The sequence below is a fragment of the Varanus komodoensis genome, unplaced genomic scaffold (genome assembly GCF_004798865.1).
Source record: "Varanus komodoensis strain SLA01 unplaced genomic scaffold, ASM479886v1 scaffold1, whole genome shotgun sequence".
NCBI classification, from domain to species: Eukaryota; Metazoa; Chordata; class Lepidosauria; order Squamata; family Varanidae; genus Varanus; species Varanus komodoensis.
In genome coordinates, this window is record NW_025335268.1 from 78,542,760 (window position 1) to 78,567,706 (window position 24,947).

The 24,947-nt window shown below is 38.6% G+C and overlaps 1 protein-coding gene across 1 annotated transcript in view; it reads right to left on the reverse strand.

The window, feature by feature from the left end:
• FRMPD4 (FERM and PDZ domain containing 4) overlaps window positions 1-24,947 on the reverse strand; it is a 349,502-nt gene that overhangs the window by 43,886 nt on the left and 280,669 nt on the right. Inside the window, exon 4 of the mRNA XM_044449615.1 lies at window positions 22,747-22,849. Within this exon, the coding sequence (XP_044305550.1) occupies window positions 22,747-22,849 (103 nt within the window). The remainder of the gene's footprint in view (window positions 1-22,746; window positions 22,850-24,947) is intronic.

Here is a 24,947-nt window from a genome sequence, read left to right on the forward strand (position 1 = left end):
TCAATATCATAACATCATATTGTGTCCAGTACAGGAACAAGGAAACAGGAAAAGTATGACAAATAAGTAGACTTAAATGGGTAAAGGGGTAATAATTAATACACAGGTAGCAACTTGAGTCCTAAACAGTCGCATGCCAGAAGTACTTCTTGGTATTTCATAGGGCAGCATATCCAGAAGATTGATTTCAGGTATTGAAAGATAAGTCTTTATTGTGAAATCACCCTGTCTCATTCACAGACTTTTAGTGCGAGGCGAAAGAGATTTCAGAATTTGAGGGGCTCTCCTATGTAACTTTCCCTTATTCTCCCACCACTTTTTTCTTACTGCAGATAAGATAGTCTGCTAAAGAGGAAAAGAAGGTATTTTGATGCTCCATATTTATTTTCTAATGCCGTGGCAGACCCATAACTGCATTTCTGTGTGACTCAATCTCACATTTTCAGCTATGCTGCATTCATCAGCATGTGCCCCAAATGTGATAGGTTTGTTTTAGACACATACTATTATTCTGGTCCCTCATAAATGGAAAGGGCTCCAGTGTAGATCTTGCACAAAACAAGCTTGTCAAATCAACTGTGTGGCTGCCCTGGGAAAATGACAAATTTAACTTTCCAGTCCTTCAAATCTTTTAGAATTCTTCTTAGAATATTTTTTGGAAAAGTGCAGCCATTTTATCTATTTATAATTGATTTAAAGATATTGATAGCTTTCTGAACAATAAATTGCTAGCATACAAACAGCACAATAGGACACAGATGGGCTGTTTACACAAGAGGTCCTGTTGTGTGTTGTTTACATGCCTTGAGCGCTAATTTTGGTAGAAGGAAGGCTATAAATTGGATGGATGGATCCCTGTTGGTTGGATTTCCACCATGCAGCCACCATGGTCAGGAGCTGAATATTCAGGGCGGTGGCCACAGGCACTCTGTCTGAGATAGTCATGCCATGTCTTTTGAACCTAGTCATTCATTGAAAAGCCTGTGCTGAAGTAAACAAGGCTCCTGCCAAGGACCTGTTTCAAAGGTGTTTTATATTACCAATTGTCTCAGAAACACACTGATAAAAGCATGGGCTTTTGCCATCTAACCTTACTCAAAACCAATATTTGTTTTATTACATTCACAGGCTGTTTTTCTTTTCATCAGTTGGAGAAAGCTTAGTTGCCACTTGATTGTGATGAACTTGATTTTCTGTTGGCTCCCCTAATTTCCAATGCAATTAATTGTTGTTCCTGAGATTTATTGCCTGGTTGAGTGAAGTGCAATTAATTTGTATGCTTGGGCTGCACAGTGGGAAAAACAAAATAAATCACCACTACAGCATTAGCTTAAATGATCACAATTCCCTCCCCCTGCATTTATTAATGAGTAATCCCACAGAAGCAACAATGGATTTCTGGTAAGTAGTTCTGCCTTTGCAACTTATGCTGCTTGTCTTCAAATTCTATTGATTCCTACATGCTGTTCAGCCTGTTACAAGTCTGAGAAAATCAGTAGTATGTCAGGAAGCCATTGAAGTCACAGCTGTTCCTTAAGGAACATGGTGCTTTCCCTGTTTCCTGTTTCTGCACAGGAAGACACCTATCTTCCCCACTCCTTTTCAACTCTAATGGAACGGGAAAGGAGGTGAACATTTGCTCCTGTGAAGGTATAGAAAGAATAAAGAGAAAAAGAACATAATTTAGGATACATGTTTGTGAACACTGACCACCAAAAAGGGAGATTTATGAAGTGACACGTTAGAATAAAACACATGGACTTCAAGGGTATGGCAGTGGTACAGTGGAGATCATGTGCATGAAGGGATGAAATAATTTTGTTGCTTTCTTTGTTGCTGTCTAGCTTTATGTGGAACAACTGCACCTTTAGGAATGTGGAACACCTTATTTCCATGTGGCTTGTAGGGCACTTTTTCTGCAGTAGCCCATCTGATCTGGCAGCATCTTGCTAAATGCTTTACCTGGAGCAAGTAAAAGTTCTTGAAGTATCAGGCAATTGTAAGAGGTTTTCATCAACATTTCATACCACAGTGGATAGAGCACTGAATTCAAAAGCAGGCTGTTGCAGGGCTGGCTGGCACAAACTTGGATATCTGCTAGACATGAACCCACCGTATTAATAGTTAGGCAACCAATATTACAATCTACACTTTTTAAACCAATAAGGATTCATTATATGATGCTGAACAGCTGAATTTTCCTCTTGCACCAAATTTTACAAATTGACTGAGGTCTGAGAAATATATTTCAGCCATTACTTAGTTAATATTTCAAATCATTCAACAAAGATATTTAATACATTATCATAACCACTATTTGTTTCAGCACCAGAAGCCAAGAAACCAAAACTCCCTTGGCTGATATTTTCATGAACTCCCTAGATATACAGTATGTCACACATTTGGTCTATTCCTGAACAAAGGTAAGTTTGAGGTTCAACAAAAGAAACAGACATCTAGCATATCCAATAATAGCTACAGTTAATACCAGCTTTGTCTAGCTAACAAAGAATTCAGACATCAATAACCAGATTTGCTTTATTTCACAAGAATTAACACTGGATTTACAAGAAACTGCATGAGAATTAGAAAAGGATTATGGGTCTTTCACTTGACATTTGTAAGGCATTCCACTGTGACTACAAGTATATTTGGCAGTCCTATGCATTTTGTGTAGGTAATTAACTTGCAAGAAATGTTGGACATAAAGGTGGACAGAAGGATCACGTTACGGAACATTACAAAGGTCAAAGAAGTATTACCAAGCATTATCTGTCTCAGGCTACATGAAGCATGGACAATTTAATATGGAATTTGTCATTGACTTTGTCTGTGAACTTGTAGTGGCAGGCCTCCTACTTTCAGTTCATTTAGTACAGAAGAAAGAGGTCTTGAAGAGAACATCTTCAAGACTTCTTCCTCCTTTGCAAGTAAATGAACCATAAAATAAAGACCCCGGATAATTTTCTGATTTAGGACTTGAGACAACAGTGGAGTAGGATAATTGAACCCCACCTACCAGGAGGCACCACTGAGGTACACAAGTAGAGCAGGGAGCAGAATGCAGATTTCCAGATGTTTGCGTTTCAGCTTCCAAAAGCCCCTGCCAATGTGGCCTATGGTCAGGACTGCTGGAAGCTGAACTTCACCTGGAGATTTTCTATCCACCACTACATGAGAATGTAATGTTCTCATGAGTGGCTTACCTATGAGACAGGAATATAATGAAAATAAAGTAGAGGAGTAAGATACGCTTCAATGGGAAAGAATGAAAATTTGTGGGGAGGGAACAAGATTTCAAGGATGACTTGATAATACCAATACATCATTTCATTTCATTTCTATACACCCAGGAGCTGAAGCTAAGTGGGGCACAGCAATTTGTAACACCACCACTGAACAGGCCTCTAAGAAGGAACCTGGAATAAAGCTTCAGATGTTAATAACACTGTCCAAGTAGATTCAGGTCAAGGGGAGCACTCTGTCAGATCTTTCAGTCCCAAGCCATGTAGGGCTTTATAGGTTAGAAGCTGACACCTGGAACCAAGCTCAGAAGCACACAGGCAGCCAATGAAAATGGGACAGAACTGATATTACATTTTAAATCTATCTGGTCCCAGTTATTGTCCGGCTGCTGCAGTTGGCATGAGATGCATCTTCTGAACAGTCCTCAAGGACAGCTTCATGGAGAGTGCATTGCAGTAATCTAACCTGGAGGTTAGATTGATTGCTGAAACTGGGCTGTTCTTGTCCAGATAACAGCACAGCTGTGATACCAGCTAAAGCTTGTAGAAGCCCTATGCCAGCTGAGGGCGAGCTACTGCGATTCAAGTGATACAAATGGCTCCAGCAGGACTGTGAATGTGTTCTATCAGGGGGAATGAGACCACATCTGGAAATCCTTCATCTGGTCAGAGGAAACACCTACTTAACAGCATCTCAGACTTATCTGGACTGAGCTTCCATTTATTAGCCTTCATACAGTGTGACGGTCAGGCACTAATTTAGGACAGCTCTAGCTTCATGTGCTGAAGATTTGTTTTCCTTTGGATGAACACTTGGAAACTTAAGGCATGTTTCTAATATTTGCTTTATTTATACTTATGCTTTATACTTAAAACATAAGTGGAGGTAAACAGCAGGTACTCCTACAAAGGGGCAAGGCTGCTACCCTGAAGAGAATCTACAGAAAAGGATTGTTAACATCTAACATAGTTCCGCTGTCCTTCTGTACCTCTCCCCATCTCTAAACAGCAATACTGCAGTTGTCTCATGGATATGCTTAGTTGGGGTGGGCGAGCAGTGAAAGATCACTGTGTCTAAGACATCTCTTTCATTCTGAGAGGAGACAGAAATTGCCAGCTCTCTATCAGTCATTAGATCTCCTTAAGTAAACATCAGCCAGCCACAATGGGCTATTTAGTAATCTTTCTATCAAAGGAAAGTCTGCCATAAAGTGTAATCACAGGGCAACTGCTACTGTGTACAAACCAGCTTTCCACATGGAACAAAAATGTTGCACTTGGTCGATCAGTTTAATAGCAATCAGAATACTGTCAGCATCTGTGTATGGATTTGTACGTAAGAAAGAACCAGGAAGTTAAGGGCAAATAAGGTTATGTGCTGGTAATAAATACAGATATATTGAATCAGCTTTCTCAAACCTGGTCTCCCCAGATATTTCTGAATAAAAACTTCCCCTATTTGCCACTGGCCATGCTAGTTGGGGCTTATGAGAGTTGAACTCACTATCTTTAGGATATCTCATAATACTCTAGGAGATACAGACGGAAAAACCAATGGCTTTATTATTTATGGATGCACAGAAAGCCTTTGATAATGTCAACTGGCAATTTATGAAGCAACAGATGGCACAAATGAAGTTTGGTGAAAAGTTTATTAATGTGGTATCAAGCATTTATCAAAAGCAGTTGGCTAGGATTATAATTAATGGAGAATTTACATAAATTATAGAGATACAAAAGGGTACAAGACAAGGATGCCCATTATCACCTCTGTTGTTTATACTTTTAGAAGTGTTGAACAGAAATATCAGGGATGATGCGGACATTAAAGGTACCAGAATTAGAGATGAAAGCTACAAATTGCAAGCATTTGCAGATGACCTGGTTTTCATAACAGAGAAACCCTTTGCAACAATGCCTAAACTCCTACAAAGAATTGAAGAATATGGCGAGGTTACTGGGATGAAAATAAATAGAGAAAAGACGAAACTGTTAGTAAAAAATTTTACACAAGACCAGAGAAAAACTCTGCAGGAACAAGTAGATTTGCAGATTGTCAAAAAGGTTAAGTATTTGGGAATTTATCTTACAGCTAAGTGTACTACCCTGGAAGAAGGTACAATTATGATAAACTATTGAAGGATATTAAGAATTATCTGGAAAAATGGGCTAATTTGCAATTATCTTTGCTGGGAAGAATAGCACTTGTTAAAATGAATATATTACCAAAGCTTTTGTTTTTATTTCAAATTATTCCTATAAAAATTGATAGAATTTTTTTTGATGATTTAAATTTTCAAATTTCAAGATTTATATGGAGAAAGAAGAAACCAAGGATTAAATTAAAAATACTTCAGGAAGCTAAAGAGAATGGGGGTTTTGTTCTCCCTGATTGGATGTTGTATTATCAAGCTTCTGTTTTAACATGGCTTAAAGAATGGATAACTTTAAGAAATAAGAGAATTTTGTATCTTGAAAGGCATGTTTTGCAAATGGGCTGGCACACTTATATGTGGTATGAGAAGGCTAAGTCAAATGGTTCTTTTTTAAGTCACTATATTAGAAAATCATTAACGTTGGTGTGGGAAAAGTTAAAGATAAAATTGTATAATAAATTACCAAGATGGCTTTCACCCATGGAAGCTTTTATATATCCAAATGCATTGCATTTTGAAGGGATTATAAGATATGATGACATTTTGGATAAGGATGGAGGACTGAAATTGAATCAAGAAATGCAAGAACAGGGATCTAATAACTCTTGGTGGCATAAGGTGCAGATACAATCGAGATATGCTAAAGGTTGTAAAGTGTGGGGTTTTTATAAGGACCTAACAGCATTTGATCAAGTGATGCTTAAATCAGATGAGAAAATGATTAAAAGATTATACGACTTCTTACTTGATAGGAAAATGGAAGACGAACAGTTTAAGGAAACTATGATAACGTGGGCACAAAATTTTGGATATAATATCGAATTATAAAAGTGGCAAAAGCTGTGGGAGAGAAATAACAAGGTAACATTAGGAACTTCGTATAAAGAAAACTTGTATAAAATGTTTTATAGATGGTATCTGTTGCCAAATAGATTAGCTAAGATGTTTCCAAATATGTCAAATAGATGTTGGAAATGTAAACATAAATTGGGTACTTTTTATCATATGTGGTGGACTTGCGATAATGTGAAGAAGTATTGGATTAAAATACATAAATGGCTTGAGGAAATGTTACAAAAATCCTTAGCTTTTAAACCTGAAGTTTTTTTGTTAGGCATTATACTGGAGGACATTAGTAAACAAGAAATGTATTTGATTTTACATGTAATCACTGCAGCAAGGATTGCATTTGCTCAACACTGGAAAAGTGAGAAACTACCCACTGATGAACTGATTCTGAAAAAGATCCTGGACTGTGTAGAAATGGATAGACTGACTTTATCATTGAAGGAGAAGGAAGATACTGACTTCTATCAAACTTGGGACTCTTTTTATTATTGGCTAGAGAAATGGGACTTTGCCTAGATTTTAAATATGTTTTTATCATGAAGGGAAAGAGAAGGGTGTGGGGGCTGGCCCAGCAGGCTCAATGTTTTTGATGATGGATGTTGTTTGTAGTATTCTTTTTGTTTTTTAGGATTATAATTTCTAATAAAACTTATTTAAAAAAAGAGAGAGAGTTGAACTCAAAGCAACTGAGGAGAACAGGTTTGGGAGGCTACAATGACAAATGGTGCTCAACAACCAAACACAAGTTCAACATCAAATATACCTCTTCCTTCCTTTACTAGAAATGGTCACAATTTTCCATTCTCTTCATCCAGCTTGATGGATTTCTTGCCCTTTCTGAGTGAGTTGTTCTATATGAGCTTCAATGTTAACAGTGAAATTATAAATTAACAGGAAAGAAAATGCAAGAATTACTTTTCTAAATCACTTTAAAAAACCCTCACATTACAAACATTGACACTCAGATCCTACTCATGGCCAGTTTTGTCTATTGAAACTTCTGGAACACATGTATTGGAGCCATATATTAGTACAGTATATGTTACTGGCCAATAAATTGCTGCTGCTGCTGTATATGTTACATTTTTATCAGCAAATCAGAAGCATGAGTGATGCTTGCATCTGCTATCACCATTAATATGTTGAGCCTAAGGCATCTAATAGGCACAACAAAATGTATGGAAAAAGTAACACACTTTCAAGCAGGAAACCATTTTTGCTTCGGTATCATACTGCAGTGCATTTAAAAGCTCTATTTTATTAGTTGTGGTCATTCATTCAGTATCATTAAGGCACCCAGAAAACGACTACCTGTCCCAAACATATTTTAACTGAATATTTTAAATCCTAACTCTAATCCTAACTGAACAGCAGTTTTATTTTATTTGTTCCATCTTATTCTAACTGCTACTATGTGAAATCCAATCACTTTGTACAGTTTAGGACAATATAGATTGGCAAGAAGGAAATTGCAAGAACAAATTTCCAGCCATAAGGGACATATTTAATCTCTTTTTGAAGGACAGATACTGACTGCTACCTGGGCATTGCCACTGGAAAGAATATAGTCAAAGAGATATTTAGTCTGACTCATAATTAAAGGACATTTGATATTTATTTACATGTAAAGACTAGTGAATCTGTTGTGAGGTGCGACTCTCCTCTAGAGTAAAGACACTACTCCCGAGTTGTTTTTCCACAAGAATGTCTAGTTCCATATCTCTGAATTTACCCAAAGTGTTGAGCTTTCTCTAGCATATCTCAGTCTCTTGTGTCCTTTAAACCCCTTTCACCTAAGCACCTCAGCAGGCAGGGTACTGTGACACCTAGCCCCCTGTGCTCTTCCCGTTTCCGTTAGCTGAATTTCCTGCCTGTGCTGCCTCCTACCAACTGGCATCAACTCCTCAAGGGGAGGTATCTCTATGTCAGACAGACTGCTCAAGACCTGCTGTAAGCCCTGCCCAGCCCCTGACTTCTCCTCTTCATCCTCCTGATCCTCCTCTGGAACTATTAGACTGGGGAGCTTGTTGGACCAATCCCGTTGTGCTATCTCCCCATTCCCATGGACCAGTTGGCCATCACCCCCATAGCCTTGGACTAGTGACTTCTCTCCTTGCTTCCCAGACATTCCCTGACCTTGATCTGGTATTCCAGCTTGTCAAGAATCCACAACAAGATCATCTTCACTCTCTGAGGCTGAATCCCCATCAAAGCTATAATCTGTTCAAGTGCATTCTGGCACTTGCCATAGTGCCAGTGCACAACACTTACTGATTAATCTATGGCTTGCCTATCCATTTTACTTTTTTTCTTCTAAAACTACCATTGGAATCTTCTATTTCTGAGAACATTTGGTGGCCACCATGAATGGCTAGGTGGGCTTTTTGTCTGATTTAGTGTGCATATTCTTACACTTCTATTAATCTGTGAAGTTCATTATAGTCCATTAGTCCATTGTGGAAAATGTTATATAGTGTTAAGAGATTTTCTTTCCCTCCTCTTTATTATTTTAATAAAATGCATCTTATAAATGTTAGTGAAATGATTTTACCGTAACAGCTAAATTGCAGGTCTATTAAAAGAATGTCTAAGACCAGTGACTTTGATCACCAGTGTTATTGATTCTGACGTGCTGATGATGATTATGTGAGGGCAAAAAATGCTTCATTTGAGAACCGAGCTCTGCAATTCAATGTTCGATTAAACAAATCAAATTATTTTGCCTGCCAAGGACACATGATGCTTTAAAGGATACAGATTTAAAAAGGATGATAAAATGTGGCCAGATCAGTGTTAACCTAATAGAACCTAATAGAACTGTCTGCATCTTATCTCAGTATACTTTCATCCTTCATATGTTTCACCATAAACTGGATTCTAATTGCGGCTCTAATTCTAAAAGCACTCCAATTATGAAACTATTGCCATTGGAGATCTGTCATGTGCCTATTTTATTGAGTTTTAGGCACCGGACAAAAAAAAAAATCCTTTTTTGATGTACCTGTGGCACTGCTTAAACTATTTATATGATAGTAGTGGTTTTAATTTTAATTTAATTTATTAATTCTAAATGGTTTGCTCATATATATAGTGTTTTATTTTGTCTGTTTATTACATCACTGAATTGTATTATTTTACTAATATTATTGATATTTTATTGTAATGATCACCCAGAGAATATTATGCTAATGGATGGATTTTATACAATTTAAATAAATACATAAAATTATTGCCAATGGTGCTGAACTGAGATGAACCAACTAATGGCTTTATACAGAGTAAATTATTGTTAGTGGATAATTTGTTAATTATCAAAGATATATTTGTTAATTAAAATATTTACCATCATGCTTTTTGGTATGTCAAATTACTCTCTCACTAAGATGTCCCACAACTTCAATTAAATAATATACAATTTAGACAACAAACAACAAAACCTCATCTGAAAAGGATAGTTTGCTCTCTGACTCAGGGAAGCCGAGGCAGAGGTTATTTTCTCTTGCCACAAAACTATTGGAGACAGAGATGCATGATAGGGTTTATCTGATCATTTTGGAGAGCAAAGCGGGCTCACTGAGATCCTGAGCTATGAAGGAAATGTTGCAAGGGTAGCAAGATTTTCCATCTGAATATGCATGTGCAGCTGAACTTCCTGTTCTTCTTTCATGCAATAATTCAGTACAACAGTCTGTCCTCTCCACCCAGGCTATTCAGATAGGAGCTGGTCAACTCAATGGACCAGCTTGCATGATTAAACATCCTATCATGGTTTCTTTAAGCCACGGTGGGCTGTGGTGTGTGCCAGCAGCCCTTCTGCATATTCAGTGCCTAGTTGCATCTTGCTGTGTCATGCAGGCCTAGGCAGCAGGGGTTGGGTGAAGGTTAAAGACTCTTTGTATAGCTCAGCAACTGATCATGGGTCATACGAGGGTGGTTTCATCCATGGCTGGGCACTGAATATGCAAACATTGCCTGACATGCACCAGAACCCAACATGCTGTAAATAAAGCACAGAGGGCTATTTTGATTGTACAAGCCAGTCTGTTTTTTGCACTGGAGCGAAAGAAGGCTTTCACAGTGTAAAAGAAACAGAAACAGACAGATATTTGTATGAGTGCACATTTATAGCTTAGTTGATTGTATCCTTTGTACATTTAGGATTATATTAAAAGGCAAAATGGAGTGCTTATGTAATCTTCCATTCTGTTACTCCAGAAACCTTTTTCAATCTGGATCTTTAAAATGTCTGTCCTTTGATCAAAGCTCATCATATGAAGTTCCATTTGATATCCACTTTATTATATTCAACCAGAGAGGGAGAGAGTGTTGCAAAATTAGGAAAGAAGGTACTCATTTAGAAATAATGAGCAAGTTGTTCAGCTGTTAAATTTTCCAGAAATCTTCTAATGGTTTGCTCAGGATTTTTCAAAGTTTTATGCTTCCCTGCAGCTCCACTGAAGTATGAAGGTCAGCATAAGGGAAGGTAGGATCATTTCTTTGATGACTTAAAGGTCAACTGAAGGGGGAATCTCAAAAACTCAGCATCTCAACTATACACGCTACCACAGAGAGAATTCCATTGCTACTAGGAACTGTTTGGCTGCTCATTTTATTTTGAAGAGAGAGCCAGCTCAGGCCAAACGTCCATGTCAGCGCTAGTGCTGATGTGAAGTTCTACCGGCATTGGGCTAGAGATGACACTGGCAAATATAATTTATATTAGTGCTAGTGCTGTACTGGATACTGCCCCAAATCCACAAGCCAGCTGAGATAGAGCACTTAGACCCTAAGCAGTGTCCTAAATAGCCAGTGCTTCCCCAGTGCTGCCCAGTGTCATCTCAGCAACATCCAAAAAGATGACCGTCTGGCATGATGCAACTGAATTCGGAATTTCTTTCTCACTCACTCCCCACACTCAGTGAATTGGAAGGCTGCATTTAAGGGCCGGGGAAATGCTAAACATGATACGTACCATCAATCCAATCACATATTCCTTCTTGTAAATATTACAGAGATGAGAGGACTAAAACGGGTTGGCAGGAGACTATACATCCCAGGTCATGTTTATTTGCAGCATTAAAGGCAATGTTTAAATAGTTACTGTCAAAAGCATTTGTTCTATTAAAGAGAGTGTATATGAAATGCCAGTGAGTATTAGCCAATGTGTTTGGCAGCAGAAATGATTGAGTCTCTGTACTGGGCAGCTCTGTCATGCCATGCAAGCTCGTATTTCCAGTCACTCAAAGTGTACAAAATTATGCTGAAAGACCTATGGATGCTGTATGTTGTTAATAAGTACAATATTGTATTGTACTGACTTTTGACTGAAACTTTCCTAGATGCAACTTTCTTGGCCGAAAAAAAGGAGCAAAATGTGTTTCAGATGATAAGGTTAGGAAATGGAAGAAGAGTTGTGAACAATGTATATGCCCAAATGAGGACACAAGTGAACATTACATATTATGGAAAAAATAAAGGGGACCTACAGAACAGAAGAAAGTGGCAACAGGTTTTGAAAGGAAAACATTACATTTTTTACATTTGATTTAAGAGTATGAACAAATAAACTACTTTCTAGTTGTTGTTAAAAACAACAACATAGTTCAAAGTATTCTAAGTTTATTTAGTAACATTGCCATTATGGATTAAAACATCTTAAAACAATAACATTACCCTTGTGAAGACAGATGTATCATCTTGTGAAAAGTGATCTGGGTTCTGTGAGGACAAGAGGTATGGTCCTCTAATTCTTGTGTTTTCTTGTTTTTAAAATGATTTCTCATTTTAAATGATTTAAATGATTTCTCATCTTGTTTTTAAAATGATCCTCTGTGTTAATCCCAGGAATGTTACAGTTCCTAGTTGACATATTTCTGATAAAGTAGGATACTGAACATTTGCTGCACAATTGTCTTTAAGCAGCTGGAAGATTTTGGTAATACATTATGAATAACTGGCATAGATGCATAGTAATTATAAACAATCTCTGACAAGAGAATAAAGATTTTGATCTGAGATTTTGGTTTTAAATCCCTCTTTGCATTTCTGTTTGATATGCTACAGACTGTATCTTTTAAGGACAAAAGTCTAACCTGCTTCTAAATATTCCATTTCACTCACTGTTTATATTTGTTGTTGCTATGTGTTGTCAAGTCATTTCTGACTTATGGCAACCCTGTGAATAAATGTCCTGTCCTTCACAGCCGTGCTCAGCACTTGTTATTTCAAGACTGTGGCTCTCTTTAAACCATCTCATATTTAGTCTCGCTCATATTTAGTCTTTCCTTTCTTCTTCTACCTTGACTTCCCCTAGTGCAATTTTCTTCTCCACTGACTCTTGCCTTCTCATAATATTCTCAAATATGATAGCTTCAGTTGTGTTATTTTTGCTTTTAATGGAAGTATCGGATTGACTTGACCTAGGACCTACATGTTCATCTTTCTGTTGGTCCAGGATAATTGCAAAGTTCTCCTCAACCACCATGTTCCAAATGAATCAACAGCTTTTTTCACTGTCCAGATTTCACATTCATGCATAGTGACTGGGAATACAATAATGTGCATTATCCTGGCCTCTTTCTCCAGTGTCCATTCACTCGGTGATCTTTTCTAGTTTCTTCATTGCTTCTTTTTTCAAATCTCACTCTTCTTCTAATTCTTTGCTGCAGTCTCTCTTTGAATGGATGACTGAGCCATGGTATACAAAATATTTTGCAGTTTCAGTTTCTTCATTGTGTGCATTAAGGTTGTGCAATTCATATGTAGTCATGACATTTGTTTCCTTTAATGTCTAGCTGCAATTGTGTTTCTGCATTTTCTTCTTGCACTTTAACCAGAAGTTATTTCAGTTCATTGCTGCTTTCTGCCAGAAATATGGTATAATTTGCATATCTTAATTACGGTTGTGTCTTCCAACCTTCATTTGATCCAAACCCAACTTTCCTTATTCTATTCTATCTTCTGCATTCAGACTGGAGAGACAGGGGGATAAAATACACCTTGTTCTGGCAGTTTTGCCTGATAGAAACCATTTTGTTTCCCTATATTCCAGGATACCTGAAGGAGCGTCTTCTTCTCTGTGCCCTCCTGCCCCTTGAGATCTTAGGTGGAGGTCCTGCTCTGGGAGCCCTCCTTAAAGGAGATTAGGAGGGAGGGTACCCAGAGGAGGGCCATCTCTGCAGTGGTGCCCCGACTATGGAATACCCTCCCCAGAGGGTTTACCTGGCACCAATGTTATATTCTTTTTGGCATCAGGCAATACCCTTTTAATTTTCCTTCTATTTAAATATTTAATTGATTTTAACTGGGATTTTAGTACACTAATGGTCGGATGCTGTGGGGTTTGTTTTATTCTACTTATTTATTGTAAGCTGTCCCAAGACATTTGTAGGGGACGGAACAGAAAAGCTTTAATAAATAAATATTCCTTCCTAAGAGTAGCTTCTTCTCCATGATACATGCTACATATCAGGACAATCAAGTGCCTGAAGCACACCCATTTCTTTCAGGATTATCGATAGTTTCTTGTGATCCACACAGTCAAAAGCTTTACTCCATTATATAAAACATAGACTGATCTTACTCTGATATTCTTTGGTGTAATCCAGTAGCCAACGTATAATTGAAATATGCTTCTTTCTTTCAGATTTCAGCTTGAACAATGGGCATTTCTCACACCATAGAGGATAAAATTCTTTGTTGCAATACCTTGAAGATCACTTTTCTTGCATGTGAAATTATTGCAATGGTCTAATGGTTGCTGAACTCTTTTTCTTTGCCTTCTTTGCCTGAATATTGGAATGTATATTGGTCTGTGGAACATTGTTTAGTTTTCCATATTTGCTGGCATATTATTATTAGGCTTTGGACTAATTCAGTCTCTAAAACTTGGAATAGTTCTATTGGTATCCTATCTACTCCCAGGACTAAGTCCAGTAGGATAGCTTACTGTAAGTTATGCTTAGTTTTGATACATAATATGAATACTTACAATGCTAAAGAAACTCCAGCTGTTTAGTGAAACCACTGCATACTATGAAGTGATTACACAAGAAGTCAACATAGTATCATGAGGCAGACACTGTATATGATATCTTGGCATATACCAAATCTAAATATATTCCTCACTGAAGAGGCACTTCTGATTATATCTTGCATATACAGTGCGCAACTAGCAGTATTTAGGAACATCATGCCTACTATCATTTGCATCCAAATATACTTGACCTTTCAAGTACTTTGCTATTTAAGGAAATCACATTATTATTAAAATAATGAAAGAATAAAAGAATGAAAGAACAGCATTTATGCCAGTTTCTTGCCTCAGATACCTTCCTTTGCCCAATACTTATAAACATGCAAGTCCTACCTTAGTTAAGGAAATTACACACATGTCAAGGTATCTATGGTTGCTCTACTACCTATAGATACTTAAGAATGCTCAAACAATTCAGTGCAGTAAAAACAAATAGCAGTTATTCAGCATGATTTGCATCTTTTTCTGTTCAGCAACAAGTATAATTAGTGTCAAATAAATTCACCATAAAAATTAAATACACACTCCAGATTCTTCAACTGTTCATGAAAACTAAGAATTAAATCCAACTTTTGTCATACTTAGAAAAGACCCAATGAAATAAATGGGACTTAAATTAATCATGACACTCCCCTTCTCTCAATTGGTCTGAAAGACATCATGTTCAAAATATTCTCAGTTATGCCATGCTTCTAATGAAAATATTTTGCCAAATATTGTAAAATGGTAAAGTATCTTTGAACATGCAATTAAGTATTAGAGAGGCCTTTTCATTTTCCCCAGAAAACCTACACACCCAACGTTCAAATGATGAAATAGTAGGAATGATACTCCAAGGAACTCCAGGAGATCTTGCAGGAGGGAGTCTGCTTATACCCCATGCTCTAGGGATGTAGAAACTTGTCAAATCTAATCCATCAGCAATTTGCAGATTCTTAGGTGTCCTTCATTCCATCTACTGATTGATCGGCTTGGATTGTGTTATGTATGATAAATGAGATATACAGGATGTACAAAAATGTTGTTCCTGTTTAATGCATACTTGTACAAGTGCATTTGTGACAATGTGAACTTATACAACTCTCTTCAAAAAGAAAATGATGCATGGGATCCCTATGACTTGGAAAAGTCAGTTCTCTGTGGAATCTGAAGGTCCACACTCATCTGAATGCATTCTGGATGTGTCCAGCATTCCTAGGCTATTGCCCTTTACCTTTGCTGTTCCAATGTTCCACCCAGATAATAGCCAGAAAGTGGAGCTGCAGTTTATTAGTGCATTCAGGTGATCTGGGTAGTCAATGGATTCTAATATAAATTTTGCCTCTGTACGGCCGAGCAGCTTGTAAGACAAGAGTACTGCTTCTTTGTCAGGCCTGACTTCCTTTTGGCTTGGCTGCTGCTTTTTGAAATGTGATCTGCCTGTCTGCATTGCATGGGGGGGAGCCGTTCGACTTGGATTTAATAGTAAATGTTGGAATACATTTGTGTACCAGCAAGGAGCTTTGACTCCCAAAAGCAGGCTTTTCTTGCCCCATGGCTAAATCAGGCTGTTGCAGTTTCCGATTGTTCTTAACTGTGTCTCAGCTATTGATTTGTACTTGAACATTGGATGAGCGCAACCCACAGCCTTCAGCTCCTACCTGTGCATCACTGCAAAATTCTATTGCCTTGTTTCTGCAGGACAGCTGGTCAGCCATCGATTGGGTGGCAGAGAAAAGATTGCTATTTGCCTAAAGCTAGGGAACTTTAACCTTCTCCCTCCCATTGATATCTGCAGGCAGCACTGCTGTTTCTTTAACAGAACAAAAATAGTGTTTTTGATCAGAAACTTTGATGAGGGAAAGGTTAAAGCCTATTTTCTCATGCATGAGGGGTCCTGACCAGCATCACTGGTGTGTGCATATGTGTGTGTGTGAGAGAGGGAGAGAGAGATAGAGAGGGGGAGCGAGGGAGAATGCCTTTTTGTGAATGAGTGTGAGAGTTTGTCCTGTCCACTCATCACCAGCCTTGCCCATTCATGCAGCCCTACAAAGCAGCCAATGAAAGCCCATCACTGAAAATAAAAACTGTACATCCATTTCATATGCTTCCAGCCTCCCAATACATGGCTCATGAGGTACAACAGGCAGCTGGTTCTTCCTTTGAGCTATTATTTTGTATCCTGCTCTAACCCTTAAGTCACTATATTGTATCTGTCTCTGGTTGGTGGCACTTCTAGTAAAAAAACAAAAAAGCTTGAGAAGAAGCTTGCGGTATGCCCATGCAAGTTGATGGCCTCACTTGTCTCTGGCCCTTTGGCTTGTGCCCTTGGGATGTGACTCTTGCTTCTCTTGGTCAAAACTACTTGCCTGCACCTGCTGCCTCTGGAATGAATGTGTGTCTGCCTCAAATATGCTATTTATCTCTAGCTTTTCCAGTGAATAGCCAGGATTCAAACTTCGCCAACAAGAAACCAGTTATTTTGTGAAAGGCTAGCCCCACCTGGGGTTATCTTTCACCTGCCACAAATTCTTCCTGGAAAGAGATCCTTGTATGGGTAGCAAGTTTCCCATGCTTAATATCAAACATCCAAGCCCTGCAATATCCCAAAATGATATTCTATGCATAATCCTGGAGTCAGTCTTTGTCTTGGGCAACTGCCTCTCACTGAAAAGAGAAAGTAATGACTAAGGAGCCAGGAATTAATTAATATTTATTTATTTATTTATTTATACATGTTTTTATAGCCCACCTATAACTGTCGAGGTCTTCCTATAATGTTTATTCACACACTGGTAATATCCACTTAGTACTTGGAAAGCCTCTACTTTTTAAGCCACATATTTTACTGCTTCTTTTGCTTTAAGTTCTAACTGCTTCATTAGTAAAGCAACTAAGGAAAGAGACTCAGGATCTGGCAAAGGAAAAGGAACTACTGGTACAGGCTCCCATCCATTGCTGCATGTCTGAATGGACTGGCTATACAGACCTACACTGGAGTAAAGGCCTTTCCTCTAATCCAAAACCTGCCAGTTTCACTGATGCTAATCGAACACCGACTTTTCGGGACTATTACATCTCATAAGAAGAGACTGTCCATTTCTCAAAGCTGTAACTTTCAAGCAGGAAGAGCGAGTGACAAGGAAAACGTGCATGTACATTCTGTTAAGTGCACAGCGGGACTGTCCCTAGAGTTCATGAAAAGGCTTTCATTACAGATACAGAGAACATCCTTTTAGTTTGTGTGTCTATGTATGAATATTTCAGAGTAGAGCTTTGAAGAGGAGGTGAGAAATACCACAGCTCAGGGGAGATACGTTTGCTCCATCACTAAAAGTGCAGCCATGTCTGTCTTTCAAAGGTTGGAGCTCACCGAACAAGGCAATAGACCTTGTCAAAGCTGTTTGTTCAAGCAGTGACAGAAGAAGGTATTTTTCCTGTTTTTCAGACTGAAAATGAGAAAAGGTGCAAGAGTAATAGCACCAATCCTTTCATTCATGACTGAAAATAGTATACCAGGAAGGTGAGCAATTTATAAATATAAGACAATTTATGAAAATAAGAAAAATATTTTCTTGTTAAGCAACAGTTCACATTGTTCCAAAGTCAAGTAAAATAATACAATAAGCAGACACAAAGGTATCAGCCTCCTGTCCTCCTTAACTTCCAACTCTCTTGTCTTACTGTTCTAACTCTCATGGCTCCCCCTTTCACCCTTATTGAGCCTCTAAGAATTCCACATGCTGATCCCTGCCCAGGAATACAACTTCAAGTCTCACCATCAGTACAACAAATCCTAGCAAAATAAATAAATACTGTCTGAACTTTAATAAGGACAACATTACCTAATTTGACTGAGATGTGACTTTGGCAAATGCTTTTCCAGTTAGTGTCTTTTCAGCTTGTTGAGCTCAAGATAGGGGCTGGGTATCTGGATTGATGAGGGCTACCACCTGCTTACTGAGTTCCCATCCCACCTGGATGAGTAAAGCAACCAAACTAGCTCTTATGCCATGCCTAAGAGAGGTTATTAATATCTCCTTTTAGGAGGTATTGTTCTGTCTTGCTTCAAGGAAACAGTGATAAGACCTTTCTTAAAGTATAGGTCAGTTTCAAATGTACAATTTTTGGCCAAGGTGATAAAGAAGGTGGTAGCCTAAAAACTCCAGATACATCTGGATGTTAAAGCAGATTATCTGAACCTGCTGCAACTGGGTTTTCAGCTAGGATATGGAACAGAGATTGGTTCAGTCACCTTGAAAGGTGACCTATTTATTTTTAATTATATTTATTCAATTTATTAAATTTCTACCACACCCATTAGCCAGCATGACCTATGTCAGGAACTAGAGAGAAGGAATGTAGTTTATTAGTTCTCCTGGACTCTAGAGGGCTTTTAATATTATTGATCCTGTTATCTTTCTGGAACACCTACCAGAGCTGGGACTTGGGGGCACCAAACCTTTCTATAGTGTTGGCCCCAGAATGGTTCTGGGATACCGCTACTTTACTTTGGCCTGTGGTGCTTCACAGGAGCTTATCTTGTCCCCTATACATTTAACATATGAAGACAATAGAAGAGGTAAAATAGTGTTTTGGAATGATACACTATTGTTATATTGATGCTTTTTTTGTCATTAACACCAAGGAAATGATATTTACCCTTGAATATTGTCTGGGCCCCATAATGGGCTTGATGCAGGAGAGCTGATGAGCTGCTATTAAGTCCAGAAAGGTGGTTAAGAGGTGCAATTGGGGCAGCAGAAAGTCTGTTTCGGGTATTGAGATTCAACTTGTTTAGGAAGTGGCTGAACTCGCCATGGAAGATCTTATTCAAAGCTAGGAGGTGCTCCTTGATACTGTGTTATTCCTGGATATTCAGGTGGTGGCTTTATATTCAGTGGGTCAGCTGCAACATCTTCTGAGACAATCTGATTTGCAGAAGATATCCATACCTTAAGTCAAGCCACATCTAGGCTATTGCAATATACTCTGCATAGGGCTAGCCTTGAAGAACATCCTAGAGGTTCATTGGGTGCAAAATGAACCAAAACTTGTTAACCAGTGCATGGGGTCAAGAACATATTACCCTAATATTTAAGGATCAACACCATTTCCAATTATTCAAAGTCCTAAATGGCTTAAGACCTGGATATCTATGAACATAACTGGATCTGCAGGGGACCTTTTGGGGACACCGTCAGAGAGGCTCATTTGTCAGGGTCATCTGAAAGGGCTTTCCCCTGCATACTGTATCTTCCAGACTACAGAAAGTCTCTTCTTCATTACAACTGGTCCCCATTCTTGCAGCTTTTATAGAAGGTGTTAAGACACTTTTTTCCTGATCCTTTAATCACTGTTATTTGTTTTTAAATATCTTAATGATTTAGCATAATTTTATTTTATGCTAAAATATTATACATGTTTTATGTTATTGTTGTATGTTATCTGTTGGACATAGCTGAGTGATTTCTGTGTAAAGGAAATTTAACATATTAAAAATAAATCTATTTGGGAATCAAGTTCTGTCACTGAGGAACCATGGGGAATAGAAGAAGAATTTCAAGTCCTTTAGTTGCTCGATATCCTGACCTGATGTAAGGATAGAATGGACAACTTGGTGAGTGGGCTCCTTTGTTGGGAAAGGCCCGTAAAGCCAGGCTGTACAAGGTTTTATGAATTTGAAACTTAAAGTGGGCCCAGTTTTTGGTGTGCTGCTTCACTGGCTGCGTATTCTGTAAAGATGTTTCCATAATTACATTTTGCTTTGTTGTGAGATGTATTATGGGAAGATCATTTGAATGAAACGGGTGGCTAAAAATATTTAGAATGAATAAATGGTTTTTAAAAGTGGAGCTGAACCAGAGACACATGCAGGGCATGATGGGTACATTCGACATGAAAAGCATTTTCAGGGACTGGGAATCAGGAAAGGGCGTGCTTGAAAAGCAGAGGAGAACAATTCCTCTGAGTTAAAAAATATAGTACGGAAAACAGCTCTTACATTTTAAAACGCAAAATGGGACAAGCGCTGTTATCATCATTTTAAACAGAAATATATTTCATTCTGAGGACTGAACAGGTGACCAAAATGCCCCTATAAAATGGTTTTTATTTTGTATTGTTTGCTTTCCAGCATGCTCAGAATGGACATTTGAATGAATGCAGAAGTCTGATTTATGAAGAAAATTCCCCTGCATGGGCACTAGTTCCAAAGTATACAGTGATTAGTTTTAAGTCAGCAGAATATGCACCACCGGCATAATAAAACTTTCACCAGCAGCTGCTGCATTAGAACACAGCCGGTTCCTTCAACAGGCCTCAGCTGTTTGGCATGTATGTTAGCCACTCGCCTTCTGCATTTTAATAATACTGAAAAAATAAGCTTTTTTGATAAACAAATTCTTCTAAGGTTCATTAACTTTGCTCATTAAGAATTTTTTTTTATTTCTCCCTCAGCACAACCTCTTTTAAAAATGCTTATACAACCAAGGTCCCTGTTTTTTGTGTTTGTTTTTGCAAAATGGCTTTAGAGTTATTTTCCTTGTCTGTAAAAGTTTGAAGCAGGGGGCGTGGGGGAGAGAAGCTCATCAGAAAATGCCGGAGTAAAACATTAAAGAACACCTGAAATAATGACTGTTTGTGCATCGCTGATGCAGCCTATGCTATAATATCACCTAAGCAAATGGGTTTCAAAAGGTCTAATTAAGCATGACCTACATAGAAGAAGCCTAGTAAAAGCCCAGCAAAATGAGATATGTGGATGAAGCACAGTTCCTTATTGCATACATAATGTACTATTACATAATGTACTAGTCTATAGTCCTTTAACTTCACATTCTGGCAGCAGTGCATTTCCTACAAAAAGGTTGCTCCACATACTGAGGTGGGTTTTTCCCTTTTCCTGTGATGCCCTGCTAGTGGAAGAAGGGATAGTACAGCTGTAGCTGTGAGAATAGATGTTGGAAGCTCTTTGGCTTTAACTTTCTCTCTCTCTGCTAACCCAGAGATGGCTATTTGCAGCTGGAAAGAGGAGGGTGTTCAGCTCAAGTTGTATCTAGGCATGATGGAAGGTGTCTGGCTGCACCACAAAGTCCACATTCTATTTCCAAAGTGCTCCCAACATGGCTGCACATTTAGGCCTCAGTGATATACTAATGTATATCAGTAAGCCCACCTGCCTGTTGGATGGACACTTTCACAAGCTTTGATCCTGGTTTTGTTGCTGCATAGCCTTGCCATGTTGACACCATGAATTACTTGTTGCCATGAGGTAATGATTGTACAGTACTTTTTTCTAATCATTCCAGATGTCCCCCTTGAGATGATAGTAAGCTCTTTATGCAGAATGAAGTATTATGTAACTCTAATACAGCTCGCTGAAACTCATTAAAGAAAAGACAACTGTGGTTAAAGTCCCAGTGGCAGACATACATGGAGAAGAAAGGGTAGGGTTAAACAATAAGTATATCGCCATCAGAGTATTCCCCCAAGAATTCAACACCACTTACAAGATCTGTTTACAATTGCCTGGCTAAATTAGTACCAAAGGACAGGACGGAATTAGTTATGAAAACACATGACTAAGGCTTGCTTAAAAGAGATACAATCAGCCCCTGAATGATTTATGTAGGAACATGCAAGACTTCATATATTCCCTGCATCCATTATATTTGTAGCGTAAGAAGAATCTGGTGCCTAGGAGATAATTCTCTGAGAATCTCTGTTTTCATTTGAAAAATCACACATTTCTAGCTCTTATGGATAGAGTGGCAAAATAGAATGGGAATTCCTTGAAGCTACTTCTGCAAGTTTCCAATTGCCATGCCTTCGGTCTCTGCTAAGGCGATTCTGCTACAGGCGAATATATAACTAATCATTAATTTTGTTCTTGTCACCTGTCAGTTTTTTCCTCCAGTATTTTGTTCAAGGTGACAGCTTCCAGCTTTTCAGGTCTGCCACAATCAGCCTCTTAACTTGTAAAAAATACCTGCTTGTCACAAAGGGTACAGAGGAGGGAAGAAATGCATTTTTATAAAAAGCTAGATGACTGTATATTTTGCTTTACCTTCTCATAACTACATAATGTTTTGGTGTTGCCCTTTCACCATTTCTCTGTATTGCTATCCACACATCAAGCATATGCAGAAGTGTATTGTTTCCATCCAAACAGAGTTGGAGGAACAACAACAACAGTGATAACCATATCATCATATAATCATAGGATGCACAATTGTAGTTATAGCAATAATCTTCACTCCAGGACAGCCTGTATCTGTGTGTTTGTGTGTGTGAACATAAACAACAACAATTAACAACATCCAGAGCTTTTGGATTCCATCTCCCAACAACCACAGCAATAGATCATACTGGCTGGGGCTGATGGTAGTTGTGGTGTACCACATACAGAGGAAACCGAGTTGCAGAAGGCTGGGGTAGCCTTGGGCTTTAAATAAAACAACAAGCCAACCAAAAGAATTACCTGACAAGGTCGATGACTCTCTCCCTTGGAGCAGTGTTGACAGGCTCATCATTAATCATTATGATTTGATCTCCTGGAATCAGTTTTCCTTCAGAAGGACCTCCTGTAAAGACATGTCATTCAAGCACAAATTATACACATTAGTGTGTCTAATATCTCTATTATGCAGGTATGAGATATTCATTATATATTATTACACTGGAGATGTGAATGACATTTTACAGGTACATCATCACTGGTGAAATTTAGCACTTAAGAATTCAACACCATCAACACTAAGGAATAGCAATGATATTTATCTCCTACAGAGACATGTACGTATAACTAAATATTGCTGATAGATGAAAGAAAAGCACCAGTTGTGATTCCAGTAGGAGTTTCTGCTTCATGATGGCACATAAATGAAGCCCAGAAATTGCATGCCCTGTCTGACTGTAATTACCCTTCTACTCCACTTTCTTCCAGAAGGGTCACTTGTCTGCAAGAGCTAAGGTCCTTCAGTCTTTAGAAGTACTCAGTGGGCCTTGCAGGGAAGAGTCATAAAGGCTGTCTATATGGTAGCAGAGTCAAGAAGAGGCACAGAAAAGCTGAATTCAAGTAAATTGCAGATTCATGTGGTAAAGATACCAACAGCACATCAGCTTGAGATCCATAGATTCTTCAGAGTTTGAGATACTACTGGTAATGCATCCGTAGGCATGGTTCAGACAGTATGAATTTAATTAGAAGGCAATGCCAGTCTGTTAGCTCTGTGAAAGCTTATTCCATAATATTGCTACTGCTCTATGGCAAACCTAGGGTGAATGGTCTATGGCAAGGATAGGAATTTAGTGGCCTACAATTCCCATCATTCCTTATCATTGGCTATGCTAGCTAGGCTGATGAAAGCTGTAGTCCAAAATATTTGGAGGACTAAAATTTGCTCCTCCTTCATGGATCACTGCCTTGTCATGACGAAGGGGCTTGTATAGCTCAATGAAGCTATGAGCTATGCCGTGCAGGGTCACCCAAGACGGATAGGTCATAGCAGAGAGCTCTGACAAAACGTGATCCACTGGAGAAGGAAATGGCAACCCACTCCAGTATCTTTGCCATGAAAACCCCATGGACAGTATCAACAGGCAAAGAGATATGATGCCGGAAGATGAGCCCCTCAGGTCGGAAGGTGTCCAATATGCTACTGGGGAAGAGTAGAGGGCTAGTACTAGTAGTGCCAGAAAGAAGTGACTGGGTCAAAGCCGAAAGGACACTCAGTTGCCGATGTATCTGGTGGTGAAAGGAGAGTCCGATGCTGCAAAGATCTATACTCCATAGGAACCTAGAATGTAAGATCCATGAATCAAGGCAAGCTGGACGTGGTCAAACAAGAGATGACAAGACTGAACATTTTAGGAATCAGTGAACTAAAATGGACAGGAATGGGTGAATTTAATTCAGATGACCCTCAGGTATACTACTGCGGGCAAGAATCCCTCAGAAGAAATGGAGTAGCCTTCATAGTCAATAAAAGGGTAGGAAAAGCAGTATTGGGATACAATCTCCAAAATGACAGCATTATCTCAGTTCGAATCCAAGGCAAACCATTCAACATCACAGTAGTTGAAGTCTATGCCCCAACCACTGGTGCTGAAGAGGCTGAAGTTGACTGGTTCTATGAAGGCCTACAACACCGTCTAGAATTAACTCCTTATCATCATGGGGGATTGGAATGCTAAAGTAGGAAGCCAAAAGATAACCGAAATAACAGGCAAGTTTGGCCTTGGAGTACAAAATGAAGCAGGGCACAGGCTGGTCAAGAGATTTTGTCAAGAGAATACGATGCAAACACTCTTTTCCAACAACCCAAGAGACGACTCTACACATGAACATCACCAGATGGTCAACACAGAAATCAGATTGACTATGTGCTCTGCAGCCAAAGATGGAGAAGCTCCATGCAGTCAGTAAAAACTAGACCAGGAGCTGACTGTGGCTCAGATCATGAGCTTCTGGTTGCAAAATTTAGGCTTAAATTGAAGAAAGTAGGGAAAAGCACTAGGCCACTTAGGTATGACCTAAATCATATCCCTGATGAATATACAGTAGAGGTGACAAATAGATTTAAGGAATTAGATCTGATAGACAGAGTGCCTGAAGATCTATGGACAGAGGTTGGCAACATTGTACAAGAGGTAGCAACTAAAACCATCCCAAAGAAAAAG